This window comes from Cyprinodon tularosa, unplaced genomic scaffold (genome assembly GCF_016077235.1).
Source record: "Cyprinodon tularosa strain WSP-4 unplaced genomic scaffold, ASM1607723v1 ctg108, whole genome shotgun sequence".
NCBI classification, from domain to species: domain Eukaryota; kingdom Metazoa; phylum Chordata; class Actinopteri; order Cyprinodontiformes; family Cyprinodontidae; genus Cyprinodon; species Cyprinodon tularosa.
The window spans coordinates 1,503,689-1,516,604 of record NW_024037871.1 but is presented as its reverse complement, the minus strand read 5'-3'; the positions used below and the strand labels follow the sequence as shown (position 1 = coordinate 1,516,604).

At 39.3% G+C, this 12,916-nt stretch overlaps 1 protein-coding gene across 1 annotated transcript; it reads left to right on the top strand.

Moving 5' to 3' along the window:
- The first annotated feature begins 1,685 nt into the window (after window positions 1-1,685).
- On the top strand, window positions 1,686-6,774 carry si:dkey-246e1.3. Its single transcript, XM_038291365.1, has 4 exons — window positions 1,686-1,708; window positions 3,605-3,733; window positions 3,821-3,917; window positions 5,824-6,774. The coding sequence occupies exons 2-4, from the start codon at window positions 3,628-3,630 to the stop codon at window positions 6,176-6,178; spliced, it is 558 nt and encodes a 185-aa protein (XP_038147293.1). The 5' UTR covers window positions 1,686-1,708; window positions 3,605-3,627; the 3' UTR covers window positions 6,179-6,774.
- The last annotated feature ends 6,142 nt before the right edge of the window (window positions 6,775-12,916 follow it).

Sequence of the window (12,916 nt, the reverse complement as noted above, 5' to 3'; positions counted from 1 at the left end):
GGTCCTAGGTTCAAATCCACGCCTGGGTTGTTTCTGCCTGTGCATGCATGGGTTCTCTCCAGGCACTGCTACTTCCTGATTAATTACTATCTTTAGTGTAGCATTATCTTTCAAACATTTATTTGTTTTTAACAGAAGCGTGTAAAAACTCCGAAATTATAAAGTGCTCATGATGCAAACATTGTTTAGTTTCTTCCTGTTTTAAAGCTAATTAAAAGAAATACAAACTTGACTTTTTGGGGTTTTTCTTATTATCAAGTTCTTGACGGGTAGAAACAGTGACACAGAATACACCAGCAATTAGACTCACATGTCTTTATGAGCACAGAAGGACCTGTAAGCTATTTTAATGAACTTTGAAATATGACAGTTGAGAATCAAAGTGCATGATGGGGGTTAATGATGTTTAGGTTAGCAGAAGGATGTAAGTGTGGACCATTCGTCACTCAGCGCGCCGGTCATTGTGTTGCTTCTGTTGAATTTAAAAGAGCCCATCAGTGGGGTCATTCTAGCACTATGCAGAAGGGATTTGAACCTTGTTGCAGCAGTAGAGTGGTGCTAACAGCTGCATCCAAGTACTGCCCCTATCATGTTTTCACACTCTATAAAGTCCTGAGAATAGAACACAGTAAACATTAGTCACAGCACTGGTGTAACTGCAGTTAATCTTTATAGAACACCAACACATAGATGTGCTAATTACTCTGGATCTGTTTGTCCTTCTGCAAAGGGCACTACAATACTATGTAAATGTTATCTTTAGATCATTACTCCTTTTAATACATGAGCATCAGCGTAAAAACTTCATATTTATAATGATCTAAAAAATAATAAGATAATTTAAGGACAATTTTCAAAAAACTTTGTTTTTGGTGCAAAATGAAACGTTTTTTTAGGAGTTTGGAAACAAAAATTTGGTCTGAAAAAAGTGCCATTTGAATACAGCGGTGCCATCTAGTGGATAGAAAAGGTAAGACAGTTTTGTATATAAAAGAAACATCTTCAAATTAAACCTCTTCTTAATCTTAACAATGAGCCTCTGGTTTGACCAAAAAAAAATTTTTTAAATGAAATCTAATTTGAACATATTTACACATTAAAATAATTACTACAATGTTGTAAAAAAATTAGCTACAGTGTATAATTTTCAGCGACATCTAACGTCCAGACTGCAGACCGCAGCAACATGAACATCTCCCTCCCACTGCTTCTCCCCCCCAACAGTACGGCGAGCGTTACGGGACAAAATGTCTTCCACGACGTCCGCATCATCTACCTTCTCAAGTGATGAGGTTTGTTTACATAGATAATTTTACAGATAGTATTTCATTAGTCTGTGTAGGGTATAGATTTCATGTAGACTTAAGATAATAATTATACCCGTTATTTTTTCTACATTGTTGTGACGTTTTGGTGAGCTGCTTTGCATGGTGATATAAACAGACGAAGTAATTGTAGTCATTAGTTTAACAGCGAGATTGTGTTAGCTGGAAGAATATATATTCCCCGTTTACAGAGTCCAAGTCTTGTTTGTGGCACGGGGGTTACAAGGCGAGGAAGAGGGAAAGGAAGAGGGCGAGGAAGAGGGCAGAGAGGCCGGGGTGGGCGTGCAGCCAGGGCCAGGCGAGGGAGAGGTGCCAGCGGGGTGACTAGAGCAGAGGAGGAAAGGCTTGAAGATCTCCAAAGGAGCCGGAGAGAAGTAAGCGAGGTATATATCCAGAAAATTATTTTACAGAAAATTACTGAATCATTACCTGTGAAACGTCAGGGACGTTGCTGAATAAGTATACTGGAGAGTAACAGCATCATCACGCAGCATGTTATTGTAATGGGCGATCTCGCAATCGCTAGTTTGTTGGCTCTGCGCTGCCGTAGCGCAAAGATGTCTGCCTCCGTGGCTGCGAGACCCGCTCCTATGTAATTATAAATAACAAATTCTAAGGCAACGCAAATATTAAGGTTAAAGCTGAAGTCTGTAAGTTTTTAAAAATCACTTTTTTGTCATATTGGCTAAAACTGTCCCTATGCCCAGACAGCAGTACATGTGATATGTAACCTGTGAAAAAAACTGCTTCAATTGGTACCGCCTACTGCCTGTATTTCAATCTGGAAAGAATAATTCGGGACGAGTCAAAACAACCAATCACAGCCAGAGGAGCGTCTGATGGAGTGTCAATCACAGCTCACACACGCTGAATTCCCCCCCCCCCCTTTCTGGTCGCATGCGGTAGCCGCGCAGATGCTGTGAGAGGGGTGGAGCTTGGAGGTGGGGCATGAGTGAAGCAGAGAGGGTGGGGGAGTGGCGTGAAACCTGTTTTTCTTCAAATTTTCAGTCGAAGTCTGCTCTCTCCTCAATGTTACAGACTGCAGCTTTAAGAGGCTGAGCTCGTAGATGATGATAAATAACATAGTTATGTATAATATATTAAATTTCTGACTGTATATCCCTGTAATAATTACACACTGTAGCTTTAAGAAAAAAGTTTTTTTTTTTTTTTCTATGACTCAGCTCTTTAAATAATGGAAGTTTTATGTATAATGAAATTTTCTGAAGTCATCTTGGCTTCAACTTTATTTTATAGATAATTACTTGAACAAGTAGGTTTTGTACTTGAGGTTAATTTTGAATAATATTAGATTAGATTTATATTAGAAATAGGGTCAGAGATTAAAAGTATAGAATTGACAGGTTCTATTTTCTATATATTTATATTCTGATAGCTCACTTGTTCAGCATTTATTCTTAGCAGCTCTGTTTTGTTTCTTTGTTCCTGTGGACTGTCCTGTATAAAGTGAGCTGAGAAGATTTCTTTAGCACAAATATTTTAGCAGTACTTAAAGCTCAGTCCTGATTCACTTTGTGCGGCAGCTGCTCTTCTAAAACCGATCTACAAACATCCTTTGTTTTATTACATAACATCAGTCATGGTGCAGCATGACCTGGAGCAGAAAGAAAAAAGTTGTTTTTGTTGACTTGCTCCCCGCCTTGTTGCAGCTTTTTGAAGCCACTGAACCATAGATCCTTAGAGTTTGTGAAACTGTACCGCAAGTTTCTTTAGGAGTAAAAAACAATTCAATGTGTGGCTGAGTCTTCAATTTCAGAAAGAGCAGCTTGGTTGATTGGCACATGCTGCTTCATAGAAGTACTTAGATCTGAAAAGGATTTTATTATACAGGGAGTTTAACTGCAAGGCTTTGCTTTATTTGTCTTTTTATGAATGCATAAGTAGAAAATTTGAATGCATATGCTACACAAACTTTTCTAGAATACACAAAGCCCCTGTACATGCCTTTCTATGCTATACTTTTTTTATTTATGTGGATGAAAGCATGCAAACTAACTGGTTCTGGGTCACCATTCAAAGCTTATTACAATATAACAAGCATAGCATCTCCCTCCCCTCTACATACCCCCAGAAAGCTGCAGAGAATAATGAGCAGTAAACAAGCCGAGGCTGCAGGCTGGCAGAAATGGGGGTGTCCAACTAAAGCTTACAAAAGATGGAGGGTGTCTCCATGGCAGCGGTCAAACCGTTTGAGTCACATGGTTTGGGAGCTCTCTTGAATCTGATGAGAAGAGGCTCAGAGGAGTCTTCTTTCCCAGTTTTAGATGTTGACGGCAGCATAATGAGTGGAGCCCAAGAGGACGGAGCCCTGATGGCAGAGAGCCTCCATCTGAACTGGACGACGGCTTTGGATCCACAGAATCGAGAGGTGAACAGGCCACTGACTGGTGGGTGACACATGTACCAAATTTATTTATAACAGATCAGCTATTGTGAAATGTTCAGAGCTGGTTTTTGTGTTCTATTCTACCCAGAAGTCAGAGTGTTAAATATCGTCATCTTGGTTCTGGCCTTGTTCATCCTCACTGCTACTGGCCTCTACTGCATCAGCATCTGCTACAGCCGCAGCAGGTCAGCATGAGACATCCGAGGTGGGAGATGTAGAGTCAACAAGTCATCTCCAGGTCATGCATTTGTTCTGCCCAGCCACCAAACCAGGTGAGTCCAACCTGCACTGTTAACTGTGCAGGTTAGACTCACTTGGTTCAATGGATGAGCAGAACAAATACACAACATGGAGATGATGTAATGGCTCCACATCTCCCACCTCTGAGAGACATTCCTCTCAAAACCTTACAATGTTCAACTGCAGATGATCTTTTAGAATAATACACTGATGATGCTGAATCTTTAGCTCCAGCTCATCAATTTAAACAACCTACACTCAGGTTGTTCCCCAGCGAACAGGGTATCCTATGGGGAAAAAATAGATTCACCTTTCAGGTTTGAATGTTAATATTAAAGGAAAGCTTTTAATATCAAGGAGATAATTAAAGAAATGTATACAGAGTTTCTAATTTCAATTTAAACAATCATTGAACAAACTCTAACCCTTCTTCTAAATCCCGTTTTATAAAAGTGGGACAAACCCACTAACTTCTGCAGAAATCTTTTATTCAGGTTTAGGTTAATTTGACAGTATTGATCAGGCTTGAACAAAGTTTGGTAAGACTTCATCAATAGAAAGGGATATACAGAAATAAACAGTCCCTCTTGTAGATTTACTCTGTTTTTGGATGTTTGGTTCCTGTAAAATGCGGGATCTCAAAGATCTCAAACAGATTTTGTAAATGAAGCTGAAACTTCAACAGAAAAAAATAAACTATTGAAAGAATATGTTATTTATCAAGGACTAAATCTATTCTAAGGAACTTGATCCTATTTAAATCAGATTGAAATGTACACTTCAACAAAGTGTGTCTCTGCATTAACCCCATGGTGCGATCTTGGGGTTAAGGTTCCTGCTGAGGGACCAGTGTGGCAGTTGTTGGAGGTTTATTTACTGTAGGTGTTTGCAGCCATCTTCACAACACCTGCGCTCAGAGGTAACACCAGGACCACAAATCCATTTAATGGAAATTTTGTGGGAAACTAATTGCAATCTAACAGTATCAAATGCAGAATTTCGCTGCTTTTATTTCTGTACAAGAATATCAGCCTGCTGCTGTTTTCAAAATTTGGTTAATTTTGTTAAATACAGAAGGAAGGAGTTTGAGCATAAGCAGCCCAACACAGCTTCTCAGTCAGATTTAATTCCTGACTTTGACTAGGCCACTCCAAAACATGTTGGCTTTTATAAGCCATTCTGATGCTTAATTTCAATTCAATTCAGTTTATTTATATAGCGCCAAATTCACAAAACATGTCATCTCAAGGCACTTTACAGTTCAACCAGATCATACAGTCAAATTGATACAAAGTTTTCTATCTAAGGAAAACCAGTTGATTGCATTGACTCATTGACTCAAATACAATCCCCCACACTAAGCATGCTTACTTCATTGTCACTCTGCATAATACACATGGGGTTCCCCTTTAGGTTAAAAGCAGAATTCATGGTTTATCCAAGTAATGAAGAAACAGAGCGATTCCCTTCCCATCACTTCACCACTGTTTGGCTATTGGTACAATGCTTTTATTTTTTTTTTTTTTTAGAAATGCAGGGGTGGTTTTATTCCAGATAAAACATTCATCATCAACATCATTAGTTATACTGCTTTAGTCTTACATATAAAATAGAAATCCTCTTTTGCTTGAATTACAGGTTGAATAAAGGAGGCTAATACTTTTTAACATAGGACTAGGTTGGTTTGGATAGCTTTTTTTTCTTAAATAGAATGGTTATCTAAAACAATTTTTTTGTATTTACAATGATGGTCTTGGTATGATATTAAGACGTATAAAATATCAAAATGATCAGAGTCTGAAAGCAAATAACAGGGTAACTGTAATACCTTTTAAATCTGATTTTTACCAGGCAGTCAAAGAGAGCCCATGTCTATGAGAGCGCTGTGACGCATGGTGAGCCGGAACATCCTGTGGCGGTCAAAGCCTTGAAGCGGTCAACTAGTTTCGTCAACCCTCTCGCGTTCTTCAGGAGACCAGAGGCTGCGAGGGACAACTCTAGGGTCTACTACATCTACAGTAACCCTCTGCCGGTGGGATTAAACGACGAAGAGGAGGAGGAACACAAAAAAGCCACCAGCACCAGGAGCAGCAGTCGACCTCAGGAACAGCCTGTGCTGACATTACCGCCATCTTTACAAGAGTATGCCAGTGACCCAAGCAGTGGATTCGTTCTGGACCCTCCCATATTTTACATGCAGCTTTAAAAAGATCTGAAAGTATCTGAAAATGCAGTTAATCTATGTTTGTCCATAGTTTAACCCCCTGCATATAGAGAGTTAAATAGGCCTGATAGGACCATGACTAGCCCGGTCCTCAAGCACCACTGTCCTGCATGTTTTTCTGCATGTATCATTGCTCCTGCATAAAGACCTCGTCTGCTTGTCGTCAGTAGCAATAGGAGCCTGTTAATCACACTCAGGTGTGTGGCAGCAAGACGCCTAAAACATGCAGGAAACTGGAGCAGGGTTGCTCTGCAGTGTTCTTCATTTGTTTCCTTCTTGCAATGAATAAACCTAGCAAGGATCTGTGGGTATAGTTAATGAATGGATGGATTTATACATGAATGTACAATGCGTTTTTATGATTAACATTTCTCTACTGTTAATTAGATTTTTCACATGTAGGCTTGAGCAAATGTATGGTCTAAATACCAGATAAATGTAGCTGTAGTTTTCATGTGCTAATTGTGCAGAACATTAGACATCTTTTGCTGCTGACATTTACTAGTTAGGCAGCAAGTCTGCAGTCAGCTACTTAACTGAGAGGCTATGTTAATAAAAGTGACTTTTCTTACTTTTCAGCACTTGTTTCCGATTTTTTTCCTTCAGCAAAGAAAGATATCGTAACTTTGTCTTGGTCCAGCAGACATACAGCAGCTTACAACAGATGGGGGATCTCTTCCTCACTCAGTGCTCCAAACAGCCTACATTTTCCTTTATTTTTCTCTGAATGGACTTTAAATAATAGGAATTGTACTGTGTGATGGAAAATTTGATTAGCTCTAAAGACAAAACCATGCAAGACGTTGGTGTACATTGGTTCCGGTAAAGGCCTAAACCTAACGGTAGCATGACTGGGAAAATCCATACATGCAGATCATTCAAATCTTGTTAAGAGTAATAAAGTGTTGACAAACTGTAGTGTGCCTTTACACAACAAATATTAACAGTAGCTATAATCATAGAATCATTTGTAAAACTGTAGAACCTCTGCATTACATTCTAAAACAGACCTTCATCTACAAGAAAGGCACCAACAGCAATCTTAGGCTTATACAGACTCAGACCATGAGCTTTTTTTTTATAAATAGTAGTAAGATTAACCTTTACATTTAGGTAACACCACAAGAATGAGTCTTCACAAGTATAAATCCATCTTTAACTTGTTGTACCTTTAAAGTTAGGAGTTTGTGTTGCAGATCCAACTATAGTCAGACTCCTGTTTTTTTTTTTACGAAATTTTAATAGTCCTTCAAAAAAAAAGAAAAGGATTATGATTATTTTGATTATTATGTCACAGTTAGAAAGAGTTTTAGCAATAAAAACTATTGGTGGTGTTTAAATTGGTCTCTTCTGTTTGGTACCAGTACCTTAGACCGTTCCATGTCTTCCTTTATCCCTCTCTAACCATTGATGTTTCTGTGGTTGAGATTAAATCACTTTTCAGTTCCTTTGGCACTAGTGGCACGCTTTTCTAACAGTAGAAAACAGAAACATGTGGCAAAGGACCTCAGGCTGGATTCAAATCCACATCGAGGACTAACAACTCCGTACATGGGTCATGCGCACTGACCACTGTGCCACCTGCACACCCTTAGATGAAATCACTTTAACCTTAGTGACCCCTGTCAATAATTTCCCCCCATGCTTTGTCTCAACAGTAGCTACCTCTTGCCTGGCATTCTGCTGTAGTGGAATCTTGGCTGCACTGCAATTCCTGGCAGCCTTATCTCCTCAGAAGATACCTTTGGTCCTGTCTTAGGATGGTTAATTCTGTCTCTTAGGCTAAGTTCACACTGCAGGCCTTGACACTCAATTCCGATTTTTTTTGTGAAATCCAATTTTTTTGCATTGCTGTTCACATTTCAAAATACATGCGACTTGTATGTGATCTCCTGTGTGAACTGCAGTCATACAACCTAAGTGTCCAGCATGACAGTAGAGGACGTCATGACGTCACAGGCGAGCGTGCTCTGTGTTTACGGAAGTAAGCATGAATGATAGTCATACATATGGCGACAGTGGAGAGGAGAGCTCTGCTTTAACTGGGAGAAACCTCAAGCAGAACCAGGAGGAGTAGGAACAACTTTTTCACGCACAATGTATGGTTTGAGTGGACAGAGCATAGGCAGGAAAGGATTTCAGAAGCTCAATAGTTATGTCTAAGGCTACGTTCACACCGCAGCCTGAAGTGACCCAAATCCGATTTTTTTTTTTTGGCCATATGCGACCTGATCTTTTCATGGCTGTCTGAACAACACAGATCCGATTTTTTTCCAATGCGACCCAGGCCGCTTGGCTATGTGGTCCTGAATCCAATACGAATCAGATCTTTTCAAATGCGACCTGTGTCTGAATGGCCAGGTCGCATTCATCCAACCTAAACGTCATTAATACCTGACAAAGGTCACTCTTTTGAATCTTGCTACGCAGAAGAGGCAAGAATAACAACCAGGGACGTGGCTAGACCTATTTTAGGGTGGCTGAAGTCATCCCTTCGTTGGTATTAGCCACCCCATAATTATTTTGCGATTTTTATTGTTATTTTTTTATTTATTGATTTTTTTTCCATATAACCCCAAACAATTGCAGTAAAGCACTGAAAACGAGCCACCAAGAAGGCAAGTTAATCTGAAGATAAGTTCCTGTTAGTTTATTTACAAACACAATTATTTATACAATTATTAATATCGTTAGGATATTCATTTCCTTCATTGGCTCCGCGTCCAGCGTCACGTCACGTGGTACACGGCCATCAACTGGACCATAGCAGCTGTGCAGTGCAGCAACAGCGCGCCCTTTGAATCTCCACACAGTCATCGAGCTTGATTAGGAAAGTTATGGTTGCGTGCAGATACATACGGTGAGTTTGCCATTTGATGTCAGCGGTTTACATTTTCTTCACTTTACCTGGAGTGAGGAAAGAGACAATATAGGCCTAATAGCTTGTCTGATTCAGTAGGAATTACGTTACCATGGTGAACAAAGTCAGTGGTGTGGGAAAACACGATGTTGTTGTAGCCTACTAGCATCATTATAATAGTTTTGTCACAGGAGCAGTGATGGGCAGTAGCGCCGCTACATGTAGCGAAGCTATTAGTTTAACTACATTTTCAAGTAGCTTGACCGTAGCGTCGCTGCTTTATTTATCAAGTAACTTTCCTGTAGCGACGTTATTGTTTTGATCAAGTAGCGACGTAGCGTCCACAAACGCTACAAAATCCAGGGCAAAACTAAGAAATGAAACCAGGTTTTCTATTTCTAAACAACAATCAGCCACAAAACTACTGTAAATAGCAGTTTCAGCTGACGCTTTATAAGTGGCGTAGTAGCACAGGCACACTCCGTAGGGTTAAACAAGCGCACCTTTTCCGAGGCTGTCGTTCTATTGGCTGGAAAGGTTGCTAGGCAACGATCCAACTGCAGTCTGAGAGAGCAAAACAAATCCGCAAGCAGAGCGTAACTGAGACCCGTGCAGAGCGGAGATGGAGGCAAGCGAGAGGAAAAAATATCTGTGATAATATAGAAAATATCTGTTTAAATCTGAGAGAAGAAACAAAGATTTTTGAGAGAAGAGAAAATATTTGAGAGAGAGCGCATGTTTTGAGTGTGAGCATTATAAGTTTTGAGTGCAAGAAGATGAAATTCTTTTCTCTAATTGAAGTTATGTGCTCTTGCATTATGGCAGGATAATTCTCCCATATCTATGTGCCACCAGTCTGATAGGGCGACACTGTGTGATATGGTAGTGCTTCCTTGGGTTGACTATAGTTCTAAGTTGTACGTTTCATATACTGTTGATTTTGTGTTTTCATTAATACATTGTACTTAAAAATACTTCCTTTATTTGCATTAAAACTTTGTCAGACTGATGTGAAAAAGTCTCAAGGATATCCTTCTTTGCAATGATGCTATTGCCTATTGCCTACTGTCCATTTATGCAACTTGTATTTTGTGGTTAAACTTTAGATTAAGCAGAAATCTATCAAAGATAATGCTGCATTTATTGTTAAGTTCCTCACATATATGTGTTTCTCTCTGTGCCAGGTGTAGAGAAAGACATGCCAAAGTCCAGGTCACACACACACACCAAGCACACACACAGAAACAGGGTTATTGCAAAGCAGACAGGGGTTCCTGACAGGTTGTGGGTGCAGGGGAGATGGGGAAAGATGAATGGCCAGGTTAAGGGTTTATGAAGATGTTGGGAGTCTGTTGGTTAGACAACTGTCTTCTGTAGAAGGTTTCCATTATGATGAGTGGCGAACCACTTGCCTTCTTCCATTTATGCAGTAATGCATGGCACCTACCATTTACTCTTTGTAATTTAGCACATTTTAACTGGTGTAGTTTAGTTGGTGAAGTAGCATTAGTGAGGGAAGTGTTTCCCAGGTATGTTGCTCTTAAAATAATGAATTTATAGACAGCGCCTTAGAAAGTGCACTGAAAAAATTTCGGCGCGCGCTACGCGCGCGCAATATCTTACCTAGGGGCTAAGCCACCCATGTCTCTCAAACGTAGTGACGGCCCTGATAACAACAATGGTGCAAGATAATGCGGAGAGTGGTATTAGTGTTTAACCATCTTGGAAAGATTGAGTCTTTAATTTTGTGAATGATCACTAGATGTTCTCCAGTACCAGCGTGTGAGCGATTTCTGGTAAGTCAACAATACAATGCAAGTGACTGTCCATTGTCACTACATGCTTATCCAGCTGAGACAGCTGCTCTACTACAACATATTGTGTGATGGAAAAGTGAAAGGTAAAAGAGGTTAGTAAGTTATAAAAACTTTGCAGAAAGCTGCAGCCAATCAGAGGAAAATGATGCAAAGAAGGAAATCATGAATGTGGCCAGAGTCACTTACTCCAGGCACACAATGATCCAGCACATGAACCACAATAGTTTCATTCCTTTTACAAGGCTAATAGAGACGTCGGCAGGGGTCAACAGTCATTTATTTTAATAAAAGAAAATCTTGCATTTAATTTGAAAATCAAGATTTAGTGTGATCAAGCAAAAGCTTATTATGCCTCAAGTCATTCAAGTCATTGACAATTGCCAGAGAAATCTCGTCTATCTGTTCTTAGTCCACTGGGTTTTATCAAACCCAAAGTCAGCGCCACCATCCAGGATGATATTAAGTTTAAAAGAAAATAATTAAGATGGGCTTTTATTCGCTTCTTGATTCTACACAGTTTATGTGGAAAGCTGGACTTTATTTTGTGTTAAACAAATTTTGGAACTGATGAAATCAACACATTTGAGGAAAAAAAAAAAAATGATTGCATTTTCTTCTCAGTTGCTATTGTTTGCTGTAGAGGTATCTTACTCATCCAGACTGTAGATCCATCTTAATATTTGTCAATATACTTTGAAAAGGATGCAATTTGATTTTAGAAAACATTTTACTCAGTCAGTCTTTTGTTTAATTTTAGAAAACATCAAACATCAAAATTGCCAGACAGTGTCCTGGTAAAAAAAAAAAAAAAGTGTGACACCACTGATAACCAGCAACTGCTGACCAAAAATTTTAGTTTTAACTTTTATCCATATACTATGAATTGAAAAAGAATCAAATGTCATGCTAGCAAAAATCTTGGGGTACCACAGGGGTCAGTGCTAGGTTCAATGCTAATTTTATTTTTTTTTACTTCCGACAAGTTATGTTTTCGGTCGTGTTTGTTGTTTTGTTTTGCAGGATTTAATGAAAATTTCTAAACGGATTTTATCAAAATCTTTCCTCAAGGAACAATTTATTACATTTTTGTGATGATCCAGATCAAAATCCATACTGTATTACAGGATGTTTTTTTTTTTATTATTCTTTAACATTGTGATAGGGAGATTTGGCAAAACAAGCAGTTCCCCTCCTAAACCAGAAGATGACAGCAGTGACTATTGGAAGCTTCTACATCAGACTCGAGCAGTCTGGAAGTTTTAAACTGAAAACACAAGAATAGGAGCCATGCGTCACTCAAATTCTCAGTTTACTTCTCAAATAAGAAAAAAAAAACAGAGTTGGTTGGTTTGTTAGCAGAATTACATGAAAACTTGGGAACAGATTTCAATAAAAAAATTTTTTTACCAAAGTTGCGCCTTATGCCAAGGAACAATCCATTAAAATTCGGTAATGATCCAGATCATGTGTGAGATTTAGCTATAGGTGGAAGTAACACAATATGGGGCAAAACGTGCTGTTTGATGAGGTCTGCGCTCCCAGTGCTTTATAAATAATCTGCCAAGTTGTTGTCCTTCAAATGTTACCTGTCAAATGTATGTTGATTTAAGGGATAAAAAACATGCTGTGCTAGAGCAGATACTATGATGAATGTGTAGAAGCAACTTTAGAAATCCCATCTAGGTGTTTGCATATCCCAAGACTGTGTGTGTAATTTCTAAATAGAGCAAAGCTGAGAAGAGTGGTTAGGACAACCGAGAGGATCATCGGTGCTCCTTTTTTCTCTGTAAAAGACATTTCATCCCAGCGCTGCGTGTCCCGAGCCCGTAACATCATCAGTGACCCCTCACACCCCCACCATCTGTTCTCCCTGCTGCCCTCTGGGAAAAGGCTTCGAAGCATCCGATGCAGGTCCAGCAGGTTCTGCAACAGCTTTTTGCCTGCTGCCATCAGACTGTTGAACTCTAAACTCACAACATAATTTTAAACCACCAATGTTCTTGAACTTTTATAATCCTTTTTAAATAGTACACAACTCAGAAA

Bases quoted from the DNA above. Each gene is read 5' to 3' on its own strand.
- si:dkey-246e1.3 (XM_038291365.1), top strand. From the start codon at position 3,628: ATGAGTGGAGCCCAAGAGGACGGAGCCCTGATGGCAGAGAGCCTCCAT. The intron at 3,734-3,820 runs GTGGGTGACACA...TATTCTACCCAG, and splicing joins GGTGAACAGGCCACTGACTG to AAGTCAGAGTGTTAAATATC. The intron at 3,918-5,823 runs GTCAGCATGAGA...GATTTTTACCAG, and splicing joins ATCTGCTACAGCCGCAGCAG to GCAGTCAAAGAGAGCCCATG.